The following is a 12951-nucleotide window of genomic DNA, read 5'->3' on the forward strand; positions in this document are numbered from 1 at the left end:
AGATTGCATTCACTTTAACCACTGCAGATGGTGGCTCAATCAGAAATGACCTTACCTTTAAAAGGGTGCATTGTCAGCAGTGCTCCACAGATTGTATCCCATCCTTGGTCTCTATGTGAGAGTCCAGGCAGTGTAAATAGGGCTGGGCGACCATTGTCAACATGAGGAACTCATATAGGTGAAGTCTCTGTCCTCAACCCCCAACCTTTGGTGAAGTCAAATCAAATCAAATGTTATTGGTCACATACACGTGGTTAGCAGATGTTAATGCGAGTGTAGCAAAATGCTTGTGCTTATAGTTCCGACAGTGCAGCAATATCTAACAAGTATTATCTAACAACTCCACAACAATACCTAATACACACAAATCGTAAGTAAGGAATGGAATAAGATTCATAAATATAAATATATGGATGAGCAATGTCAGCGTGGCATAGACTAAGATGCAATAGATAGTATAGAATACAGTATATACTGTACATATAAGATGAGTAATGCAAGATGTGTAAACATTATTCAAGTTGCATTATTAAAGTGACAAGTGTTCCAGCCTCTCTGTGCTAGCTAGTGATGGTTGTTTAACCTCTTGATGCTAGGGAGCACTATTTTTATGTTTGGAAAAATAACATTCCCAAAATAAACGGCCTATTTCTCAGGATCAGATGCTAGAATATGTATTTAATTGACAGGTTAGGATAGAAAACACTCTAAAGTTTCCAAAACTGTCAAAATATTGTCTGTGAGTATAACAGAACTGATATTGCAGGCGAAACCTGAGGAAAATCAAACCAGGAAGTGGCTTCTATTTTGAAAGCTCCATGTTCCATAGCATGCCTTCGCTCCATTTAAAGGGATATCAACCAGATTAATTTTCCTATCGCTTCCTCAAGGTGTCAACAGTCTTTAGACATAGTTTCAGGCTTTTATTTGGAAAAATTAGCGAGAAAGAGAACATCGCGTCAGGTGTTCTCATGAGTTTTGCTTGCGCAACAGAGTTTGGGCAGCCACTGCCTCTCCCTCTCCTACTGATAGTGACAGTTGCGGTTGATATATTATCGATTATATATTTTAAAAACAACCTGAGGATTGATTATAAAAAACGTTTGACATGTTTCTGTGGACATTACGAAAACTATTTGGAATTTGTCTGCGTTGTCGTGACCGCTTTTTCCTGTGGATTTCTGAACATCACGCGCCAAACAAACGGAGGTATTTTGGATTAAAAAATAATCTTTATGGAACAAAAGGAACATTTATTGTGTAACTGGTCTCGTGAGTGAAAACATCCGAAGATCATCAAAGGTAAACGATTAATTTGATTGCTTTTCTGATTTTCGTGACCAAGCTACTTGATGCTAACATAATGTTTTGTCGAGCGATCGATAAACTTACACAAATGCTTGGATTGCTTTTGCTGTAAAGCATATTTTCAAAATCTGACACGACAGGTGGATTAACAAAAGGCTAAGCTGTGTTTTGCGATATTGCACTTGTGATTTCATGGATATAAATATTTTTTGTAATATTATTTGATGGTGGCACTATGCACTTCAGCCGATCTTGATGACAATTATCCCGCTACAGGGATGGGTAGCGTCAAGAAATTAACAGTCTGATGGCCTTGAGATGGAAGCTGTTTTTCAGTCTCTCTGTCCCAGCTTTGATCCTTCTGGATGATAGTGGGGTGAACAGGCAGTGGCTCGGGTGGTTGTTGTACTTGATCTTTTTGGCCTTCCTGTGACATCGGGTGCTGTAGATGTCCTGAAGGGCAGGTAGTTTGTCCCTGGTGATGTGTTGTGCAGACCTCACTACCTTCTGGAGAGCCTGGCGGTTGTAGGCGGTGCTATTGCCGTACAAGGTGATGATACAGCATGACAGGATGCTCTCAATTGTGCATCTGTAAAAGTTTGTGAGGGTTTTAGATGACAAGGCACATTTCTTTAGCCTCCTGAGGTTGAAGAGGCGCTGTTGCGCTTTGGGGTGAACAGGGAGTACAGGAGGGGGCTGAGCACACACCCTTGTTGGGCCCCAGTGTTGAGGATCAACTAAGTGGAGATGTTGTTTCCTACCTTTACCACCTGGGGGCGGCCCGTCAGGAAGTCCTGGACCCAATTGCACAGGGCGGGTTTGAGACCCAGGGCCCTGCGCTTAATGATGAATGCTGAGCTGTAGTCAATGAACAGCATTCTTACATAGGTATTCCTCTTGTCCAAATGGGATAGGGCAGTGTGCAGGGTGATGCCGATTGCATCGTTTGTGGATCTTTTGGGGCGGTAAGCAAATTGAAGTGGGTCTAGGGTGACAGGTAAGGTGGAGGTGATATGATCCTTGAATAGTCTCTCAAAGCACTTCATGATGACAGAAGTGAGTGCTCCGGGGCGATAGTCATTAAGTTCAGTTACCTTTGCCTTCTTGGGTACAGGAGCAATGGTGGCCATCTTGAAGCATGTGTTGACAGCAGACTGGGATAGGGAGAGATTGAATATGTCCGTAAACACACCAGCCAGCTGGTCTGCGCATGCTCTGAGGACGTGGCTAGGGATGCCGTGTGTGTGTGTGCCTCAGGGTTCCAGTTTCCTAGGATCCCTCCCTTATCTCTCACCCCCCCACACATACACACACACAAACACACCCTGTCTGCCGCCAGTTGAGTCCCCAGTGGCCCAGCAGAAGCAAACAGATCGATACACCAGAGCTGGGCCACATTAATATATGTCGCTCCACTCCACCCGCACCAGCTCAACGACCCAGTACACACACACACATACACACGCATGCGTACACACACACACATACACACTCGGTAAAAGAGGTACATGCTCTACACATACCAGTGGCGGAAATGGCCCCTGGATCTGTCTAGTTTAAAAGGGGGGGATTGAGGAGGTAGAGGTGGGAGAGAGAGAGAGAGAGAGAGAGATAGAGAGGGAAAGACAGAGAGAGAGAGAGAGAGAGAGAGAGCGAGAGAGAGAGAGAGAGGGAAAGACAGAGAGAGAGAGAAGGGTGAGAGGAGGTAGAGATGGGGGAGAGAGAGAGAGAGAGAGAGAGAGACAGAGAGAGAGACAGAGAGAGAGAAGGGTGAGAGACAGAGAGACAGAGAGAGAGAGAGAGAGAGAGAGAGAGAGAGAGGTGGATTTTCTCTTTAACCTCTCTGGGACCGTTCGGGACGTGAGTGTCTCACCTCTCAACAGCCAGTGAAACTGCAGGGCGCCAATTCAACAGAAATCAGAAATCTCATAATTAAAATGATAAGTAAAAGTATTTTACACCATTTTATAGATAAAGTTCTCGTTAATCCAACCACAGTGTCCGATTTCAAAAATGCTTTTCGGCGAAAGCATTGTTAGGTCAGCAACTTGTCACAGAAAGCATTCAGCCATTTTCCAACCAAAGAGAGGAGTCACAAAAAGCAGAAATATAGATAAAATGACTCACTAACCTTTGATGATCTTCATCAGATGACACTCATAGGACTTCATGTTCCACAATGCATGTATGTTTTGTTCGGTAAAGTTCATATTTATATAAAAAATCTGGCGCGTTATGTTCAGTAGTTCCAAAAACATCCAGTGATTTTGCAGAGAGCCACATCAATTTTACAGAAATGCTCATAATAAACATTGCTAAAAGATACAACTGTTATGCATGGAATTTTAGATCCACTTTTCCTTAATGCAACCGCTGTGTCAGATTTCAAAAAACATTTTACCGAAAAAGCACACCATGCTATAATCTGAGTAGAGCGCTCAGAGCCCATACATATATCCGCCATGTTGTGGACATTAGTCAGAATAGCATTATAAATATTCACTTACCTTTGATGATCTTCACCAGAATGCACTCCCAGGAATCCCACTTCCACAATAAATGTTTGTTTTGTTCGATAATGTCCATAATTTATGTCAAAATAGCTCCTATCATTAGCGCGTTCAGTCCAGTAATCCACATTCATAAAGCGCATTCACTAGTTTCAGACTAAAAGTCAAAAAAGCTCTGTTACAGTTAGTAGAAACACGTCAAACGATGAATAGAATCAATCTTTAGGATGTTTTTAACATAAATCTTCAATAATCTTCCAACCGGACAATTCCTTTGTCTTCAGAAAGGAAATGGAACGTAGCTACCTTTCACGTGAGTGACGCGAGACTGAGCCTGTGGCACTCTGCCAGACCACTCACTCAAAGAGCTCTTATGAGCCCCTCCTTTAGAGTAGAAGCATCAAACAAGTTTCTAAAGACTGTTGACATCTAGTGGAAGCCGTAGGAAGTGCAAAATGACCAATATCCCACTGTGTATTCGATAGGGGCTGAGTTCAAAAACTACAAACCTCAGATTTCCCACTTCCTGGTTGGATTTTTTCTCAGGTTTTTGCCTGCCATATGAGTTCTGTTATACTCACAGACATCATTCAAACCGTTTTAGAAACTTCAGAGTGTTTTCTATCCAAATCTACTAATTGTATGCATATTCTAGCTTTTATGGCTGAGTAGCAGGCAGCTTAATTTGGGCACGCTTTTCATCCAAAATTCCCCATACTGCCCCCCACCCCAAAGAAGTTAACAGCCTCTCATTGGAGGCACTGGCCTGGCCTGGCTGATAATGCTGGAGAGAAGCAGAGAGAGAGAGCAAGAGAGAGGGTGTGAGAGAGAGAATACAGGACAGAGAGAGAGAGAGAGAGAGAGAGAGAGAGAGAGAGAGAGAGAGAGAATAAGGGAGTAGAAAAGAGGGGGACAGAGGGAGAACAAGGGAGATAGAGAGCGGGGAGAGAAGGGGGAAGGGGGCAGAGCGAGGAGGAGAGAGACAATAGATGGAGCGAGGACCGATAGATAGAAGACCGAGATGAGAATAGGGATCCTCTTGGCCATGTGGGAAGTTCCTCTATCCTAGGCAGAGACTTCCCATTGCCTGAGGTTTTTGGTTTTCCAATGTTTGCTCTCTCTCTATTCCTCTTCCTATCCACTCTCCATATCCATTGCTCTCTCTCTATTCCTCTTCCTATCCACTCTCCATATCCATTGCTCTCTCTCTATCCATCAGTGTGTGCGTGCATGTGTCTCTGTTTTGAGAGTGTTTCCGATGAGTGTGCCACTATTTAGGTATTTAGTGTGTCTCTTCATTGTGTGTGTTTGCTGTATGCTTATTTATGTGCAGACCTGTGCGTTTGTTTCCTGAGTGTCAGGATTATGGCACCCTATTCCCGGGCACTACTTTTGACCAGAGCACATAGGGAATAGGGTGCCATTTGTAAACCAGACGTTCACTCCATATAACTGCAGGACTTTATCGACACCTCCTGTCGATAAAGCTCTATTCACACTCAAATGGCACCCTATTCCTGGGCACTACTTTTGACCAGAGCACATAGGGAATAGGGTGCCATTTGAGTGTGAATAGTGCTGAGAAGTCTACTTAGCAGGGTTTTTAGGCGGTAACAGCATAGGTAAGCAAATATCTTCAACTTATATCACAAAAGCTTGCACTTTTCTATTCTACTGTTCCACTCCCGTTGAGGCTAAACCCTAAATACTCTCCATTTATTTAGATAGAAATGGGGAAAAAACACTTTCAGGATGAGATATAAGCTGTAGGATGTTGGTGCTGGTGTGATTTTCTATGTAGAGTATCACACAGTGGAACTAGTGAATTCTAAACTCTCCCCCTCTGTAGATCTGCTGCGGGTGCGCCAGGAGGCCCTGGCAGCAGTGAGGAACACGGGGGGTATGGAAGCCCACCTCCCCTCAGCAGGCAGCTCGTCAAGCCAGAGACGCAAGCAGGGCCTGCCCCAGCACCGAGACGCCCACTACTCCGAGAGGTAGGCCTGGCTAGCGTACACAGGGATTCAGACACGCTGATGCAAATAGATACAAACAATCTGCAAGCCAACCTCATGGTCTCCCTGGAAGCATCACCACTGACCTGCAAACACAGGAAGCACCATGCGTTACCAACTGAGCCCCTCTCCCTCTACCCCCTCTCCCTCTATCCTCCTCTCCCTCTATCGTCCTCTCCCTCTATTCTCCTCTCCCTCTATCCCCTCTCCCTCTATCCTCCTCTCCCTCTATCCCCCTCTCCCTCTATTCTCCTCTCCCTTTATCCCCTCTCCCTCTATCCTCCTCTCCCTCTATCCTCCTCTCCCTCTATCCCCCTCTCCTTCTATCCCCTCTCCCTCTATCCCCTCTATTCCCCTCTCCCTCTATCCTCCTCTCCCTCTATCCTCCTCTCCCTCTATCCTCCTCTCCTCCTAACCCCCTCTCCTTCTATCCCCCTCTCCCTCTATCCCCCTCTCTCTCTATCCTCCTCTCCCTCTATCCTCCTCTCCTCCTAACCCCCTCTCCTTCTATCCCCCTCTCCCTCTATCCCCCTCTCTCTCTATCCTCCTCTCCCTCTATCCTCCTCTCCCTCTATCCTCCTCTCCTCCTAACCCCCTCTCCTTCTATCCCCCTCTCCCTCTATCCCCCTCTCTCTCTATCCTCCTCTCCCTCTATTCTCCTCTCCCTCTATCCTCCTCTCCCTCTATCCTCCTCTCCCTCTATCCTCCTCTCCCTATATCCCCCTTCTCTCTATCCCCTCTCCCTCTATCCCACTCTCCTTCTATCCCCCTCTCCCTCTATTCTCCTCTCCCCCTCTCCTTCTATCCTCCTCTCCTTCTATCCCCCTCTCCCTCTATCCCCCTCTCCTTCTATCCCCCTCTCCCTCTATCCCCTCTCCCTCTATCCCCCTCTCCCTCTATTCTCCTCTCCTTCCCCTGCACTTGTATCTGATGTTAGTATTTTACCGTACAGTATACAGTGTTGTATACACTTGTATCTGATGTTAGTATTTTACCGTACAGTATACAGTGTTGTATACACTTGTATCTGATGTTAGTATTTTACCGTACAGTATACAGTGTTTGTGTGTGTGTCTGCATGTACGTTTGTCTGTGTGAATACGGCTGAACTAGGGCCCCACCAAATCTCACAGCTGCAACCATCTACCCTCCCTCTTACCATCTACCCTCTCCTGTCCCCTTTCCTCCTCTCCTCCTCTCCTCCTCTCCTCCTGGCGCTGGCCGCTGTGCCTCCCAAACAAAGCCAGGGCAGTGGGAGTGGGCAAGTAATTGCTTGTCGATTATTTATGTGGCGCGGGGAGAGGCGGGCGATCGATAATGGGCCGGCGGGGCGGCAGCAGGCGGGTTGAGGGGAAGTGTGTGTGTTTGGGGGGCTGGGGGAGAGTTAAGCAGGAAGCGTAGTGGCCCAGGGAGGGTGTGTGTGTGCGTAGGTGGGAGTTGGGGGTTGTACATGTTCCATTTCCAAGCCTGGCATCCTATGTGTGTGTTTGTATTTGTGTATATAATGTGTGTGCGTTTTCTATATGTTTGTATATTGAGTGCATATGTTTGTGTGTTTGTGCGTGCAAAGTGTGTGCGTGTGCGTGTGCGTGTGTGTGTGTGTGTGTGTGTGTGTGTGTGTGTGTGTGTGTGTGTGTGTGTGTGCGGGTGTGTGTGTATGTGTATGTGTATGTGTGTGTGTGTGTGTGCGTGTGCGTGTGCGGGTGCGTGTGCGTGTGTGTGTGAAGCCCAGCAGTGCATGGAGCTGTGGTCAGTGAGCCGAGGTGGTTCTCCGCCTGCATAGAGAGTAATTAGCCACACAGGACGGGGGGATGTTAACTAGCCATGTGCACACTGCTGTTCCTCCATACATCCATCCATTCATCCACCCTCAGCCTTCTCATCCCTCCAACCCTCCATCAAGCCTCTCTTCCTTCCTTCCTCCCTCTCTCTCTCTCTCTCCCCCACCATTCATTCAACCCTCTTCCTCCATCCATTACTCTCTCTTTCCTCCTTCTCTCTTACTCTCTGCCTCCCTCCCTCTCTCTTCCCCACCATTCATTCAACCCTCTTCCTCCATCCATTACTCTCTCTTTCCTTCTTCTCTCTTACTCTCTGCCTCCCTCCCTCTCTCTCCCCCACCATTCATTCAACCCTCTTCTTCCATCCATTACTCTCTCTTTCCTCCTTCTCTCTTACTCTCTGCCTCCCTCCCTCTCTCTCTCCCGCCATTCATTCAACCCTCTTCCTCCATCCATTACTCTCTTTCCTCCCTCTCCTTATCTTCCTTACTCCTCCATTTCTCACAAACTCTTTCTCTCTTACTAAATTCTAAAGGAATTTTGAGTAAAGAAAATGAGGGTTAACGAAGAAAATGTGTTGGACTGCCCTTCCCTCACTTGGGCAGATCCCAGAGGTCACACAGTGTGTGTGTGTGTGTGTGTGTGTGTGTCCTGTTGGGGGCCAGGTCACATTTTCTCATTGACAATGTTAAAGGACAGGAGATGTGTGAGCTGCCCTTGCCCCTGATAAAACATTGCCCACCAGGGTCTAAGAGAGCTGGAGAGACAGAGGAGAGGGAGGGGGAGAGGTGGAGAGAGAGATGAGAGGGAGGAGGAGAGGTGGAGAGAGAGAGGAGAGGGGGGAGAGGTGGAGAGAGAGAGGAGAGGGAGGGGAGAGGTGGAGAGAGAGGAGATGGATGAAGAGAGGTGGAGAGAGAGGAGAGGGAGGAGGAGACGTGGAGAGAGAGAGGAGAGGGAGGGGAGAGGTGGAGAGAGAGGAGGAGAGGTGGAGAGAGAGAGAGAGAGGGAGAGGTGGAGAGAGAGAGGAGAGGGAGGGGAGAGGTGGAGAGAGAGAGAGGGGTGGGAGGGAGGGGAGAGGTGGAGAGAGAGAGGAGAGGGAGGGGGAGAGGTGGAGATGGAGGGGGAGAGGTGGAGAGAGAGAGGAGAGGGAGGGGGAGAGGTGGAGAGAGAGAGGAGAGGGAGAGGTGGAGAGAGAGAGGAGAGGGAGAGGGAGATGTGGAGAGAGAGAGGGGAGGGAGGAGGAGAGGTGGAGAGAGAGAGGAGAGGGAGGGGGAGAGGACAGAGAGGAGAGGGAGGGGGAGAGGTGGATAGAGTGATAGAGGAAAGGGAGGGGAGAAGTGGAGAGAGAGGAGAGGGAGGGGGAGAGGTGGAGAGAGAGAGGAGAGGGAGGGGGAGAGGTGGAGAGAGAGAGAGGAGAGGGAGGGGGAGAGGTGGAGAGAGAAAGGAGAGGGAGGGGAGAGGTGGAGAGGGGGCAAAATATAGAAGTGGAGAGAGAGAGAGAGAGAGAGAGAGAGAGAGAAAGAGAAAGAGAGAGAGAGAGGAGGGTGAGACGGAAGGCATCCCTCCAGGCAGCTCACCTTTCCATCGACCCCCCATCATTGATTATCTAAGGCCCATTAGGGCCTATTGTTAAAATTAATCATTAGGTGGGTCGATAGATTTAGAGCCTGGCTTTCCATTTGTCTGGCCTTAAATGGCAGATCATCCAAAATGGAACACTATTCCCTATATAGTGGACATTTGACCAGGGCCCACTATGCACTATATAGGAAAAAAGTGCCATTTGGGGCTAGCTATCTCCAAGGGAAATCCCACTGCTTGGCATGGGAGCCGAAACAGGAGAGACAGGGGTCTGCATAGGGAGAGGGACAGCAGAGAGAGAGATGGTGATACAGAAAGAGAGAGAGATGGTGATAGAGACAGAGAGAGAGATGGTGAAACAGAAAGATTGAGAGATGGTGATACAGACAGAGATAGACATGGTGATAGAGAAGGAGAGAGAGATGGTGATACAGAAAGAGAGAGAGATGGTGATACAGAAGGAAAGAGAGATAGTGATACAGAATGAGAGAGAGATGGTGATACAGAAAGAGAGAGATGGTGATACAGAAAGAGAGAGAGACGGTGATACAGAAAGAGAGAGCGATTGTGATACAGAAAGAGAGAGAGAGATGGTGATACAGAAAGAGAGAGAGATGGTGATACAGACAGAGAGAGAGATGGTGACACAGACACAGAGAGAGATGGTGATACAGAAAGAGAGAGAGATGGTGATACAGAAAGAGGGAGAGAGATAGTGATACAGAAAGAGAGAGAGAGATGGTGATACAGAAAGAGAGAGAGATGGTGATACAGAAAGAGAGAGAGAGATGGTGATACAGAAAGAGAGAGTGATGGTGATACAGAAAGAGAGAGAGATGGTGATACAGAGAGAGAGAGATGGTGATACAGACAGAGAGCGAGATGGTGATACAGACAGAGCGAGATGGTGATACAGACAGAGAGAGAGATGGTGATACAGACAGAGAGAGATGGTAATACAGACAGAGAGAGAGAGATGGTGATTCAGAAAGAGAGAGAGATGGTGATACAGAAAGATAGGGAGATGGTGATACAGAATGAGAGAGAGATGGTGATACAGAACGAGAGAGATGGTGATACAGACACAGAGAGAGATGGTGATACAGAAAGATAGGGAGATGGTGATACAGAATGAGAGAGAGATGGTGATACAGAAAGAGAGAGAGATGGTGATACAGAAAGAGGGAGAGAGATAGTGATACAGAAAGAGAGAGAGAGATGGTGATACAGAAAGAGAGAGAGATGGTGATACAGAAAGAGAGAGAGATGGTGATACAGAAAGAGAGAGTGATGGTGATACAGACAGAGAGAGATATGGTGATACAGACAGAGAGAGTGATGGTGATACACACAGAGAGAGAGATGGTGATACAGAAAGAGAGGGAGATGGTGATACAGAATGGGAGAGAGATGGTGATACAGAAAGAGAGAGAGATGGTGATACAGAAAGAGAGAGAGATGGTGATACAGAAAGAGAGTGATGGTGATACAGACAGAGAAAGATATGGTGATACAGAAAGAGAGAGATATGGTGATACAGAAAGAGAGAGAGAGAGATGGTGATACAGACAGAGAGTGAGATGGTGATACAGACAGAGCGAGATGGTGATACAGACAGAGAGAGAGATGGTGATACAGACAGAGAGAGATGGTAATACAGACAGAGAGAGGGATGGTGATTCAGACAGAGAGAGAGATGGTGATACAGACAGAGAGAGACATGGTGATACAGATAGAGAGAGAGATGGTGATATAGAAAGAGAGAGATGGTGATACAGAAAGAGAGAGATGGTGATACAGAAAGAGAGATGGTGATATAGAAGGGGAGAGAGATGGTGATATAGACACAGAGAGAGATGGTGATACAGAAAGAGAGAGAGATGGTGATACAGAATGAGAGAGAGAGATGGTGATACAGAAAGAGAGAGAGATGGTGATACAGAAAGAGAGAGAGAGATGGTGATACAGAAAGAGAGAGAGATGGTGATACAGACAGAGAGAGATATGGTGATACAGACAGAGAGAGATATGGTGATACAGACACAGAGAGAGATGGTGATACAGAAAGAGAGAGAGATGGTGATACAGAATGAGAGAGAGATGGTGATACAGAACGAGAGAGGTGGTGATACAGAAATAGAGGGAGATGGTGATACAGGAAGAGGGAGAGAGATAGTGATACAGAAAGAGAGAGAGATGGTGATACAGAATGAGAGAGAGAGATGGTGATACAGAAAGAGAGAGAGATGGTGATACAGAAAGAGAGAGAGAGATGGTGATACAGAAAGAGAGAGAGATGGTGATACAGACAGAGAGAGATATGGTGATACAGACAGAGAGAGATATGGTGATACAGACACAGAGAGAGATGGTGATACAGAAAGAGAGAGAGATGGTGATACAGAATGAGAGAGAGATGGTGATACAGAACGAGAGAGGTGGTGATACAGAAATAGAGAGAGATGGTGATACAGGAAGAGAGAGAGAGATAGTGATACAGAAAGAGAGAGAGATGGTGATACAGAAAGAGAGAGAGATGGTGATACAGAAAGAGAGTGATGGTGATACAGACAGAGAGAGATATGGTGATACAGAAAGAGAGAGAGATGGTGATACAGAAAGAGAGAGAGAGAGATGGTGATACAGACAGAGAGCGAGATGGTGATACAGACAGAGCGAGATGGTGATACAGACAGAGAGAGAGATGGTGATACAGACAGAGAGAGATGGTAATACAGACAGAGAGAGAGATGGTTATTCAGACAGAGAGAGAGATGGTGATACAGACAGAGAGAGACATGGTGATACAGATAGAGAGAGAGATGGTGATACAGAAAGAGAGAGATGGTGATACAGAAAGAGAGATGGTGATACAGAAGGGGAGAGAGATGGTGATACAGAAAGAGAGAGATGGTGATACAGAATGAGAGAGAGAGATGGTGATACAGAAAGAGAGAGAGATGGTGATACAGAAAGAGAGAGAGAGATGGTGATACAGAAAGAGAGAGAGATGGTGATACAGACAGAGAGAGATATGGTGATACAGACAGAGAGAGATATGGTGATACAGACACAGAGAGAGATGGTGATACAGAAAGAGAGAGAGATGGTGATACAGAATGAGAGAGAGATGGTGATACAGAACGAGAGAGGTGGTGATACAGAAATAGAGAGAGATGGTGATACAGGAAGAGAGAGAGAGATAGTGATACAGAAAGAGAGAGAGATGGTGATACAGAAAGAGAGAGAGATGGTGATACAGAAAGAGAGTGATGGTGATACAGACAGAGAGAGATATGGTGATACAGAAAGAGAGAGAGATGGTGATACAGAAAGAGAGAGAGAGAGATGGTGATACAGACAGAGAGCGAGATGGTGATACAGACAGAGCGAGATGGTGATACAGACAGAGAGAGAGATGGTGATACAGACAGAGAGAGATGGTAATACAGACAGAGAGAGAGATGGTTATTCAGACAGAGAGAGAGATGGTGATACAGACAGTGAGAGACATGGTGATACAGATAGAGAGAGAGATGGTGATACAGAAAGAGAGAGATGGTGATACAGAAAGAGAGATGGTGATACAGAAGGGGAGAGAGATGGTGATACAGAAAGAGAGAGATGGTGATACAGAAAGAGAGATGGTGATACAGAAAGAGAGATGGTGATACAGAAGGGGAGAGAGATGGTGATGGTGATACAGAAAGAGAGATGGTGATACAGAAAGAGACATGGTGATACAGAAGGGGAGAGATG

General features: G+C 46.5%; 1 protein-coding gene across 5 annotated transcripts in view; it reads left to right on the plus strand.

The window, feature by feature from the left end:
* Positions 1 to 12951, plus strand: part of LOC110491833 (sterile alpha motif domain-containing protein 11) — a 97727-nt gene that overhangs the window by 68429 nt on the left and 16347 nt on the right. For all 5 annotated transcript variants that reach the window (XM_036946730.1, XM_036946731.1, XM_036946729.1 and 2 more), the window contains exon 7: positions 5668 to 5812. In XM_036946730.1, coding sequence (XP_036802625.1) covers positions 5668 to 5812 — 145 coding nt within the window. The remainder of the gene's footprint in view (positions 1 to 5667; positions 5813 to 12951) is intronic.

This window comes from Oncorhynchus mykiss, chromosome 16 (genome assembly GCF_013265735.2).
Source record: "Oncorhynchus mykiss isolate Arlee chromosome 16, USDA_OmykA_1.1, whole genome shotgun sequence".
NCBI lineage: Eukaryota > Metazoa > Chordata > Actinopteri > Salmoniformes > Salmonidae > Oncorhynchus > Oncorhynchus mykiss.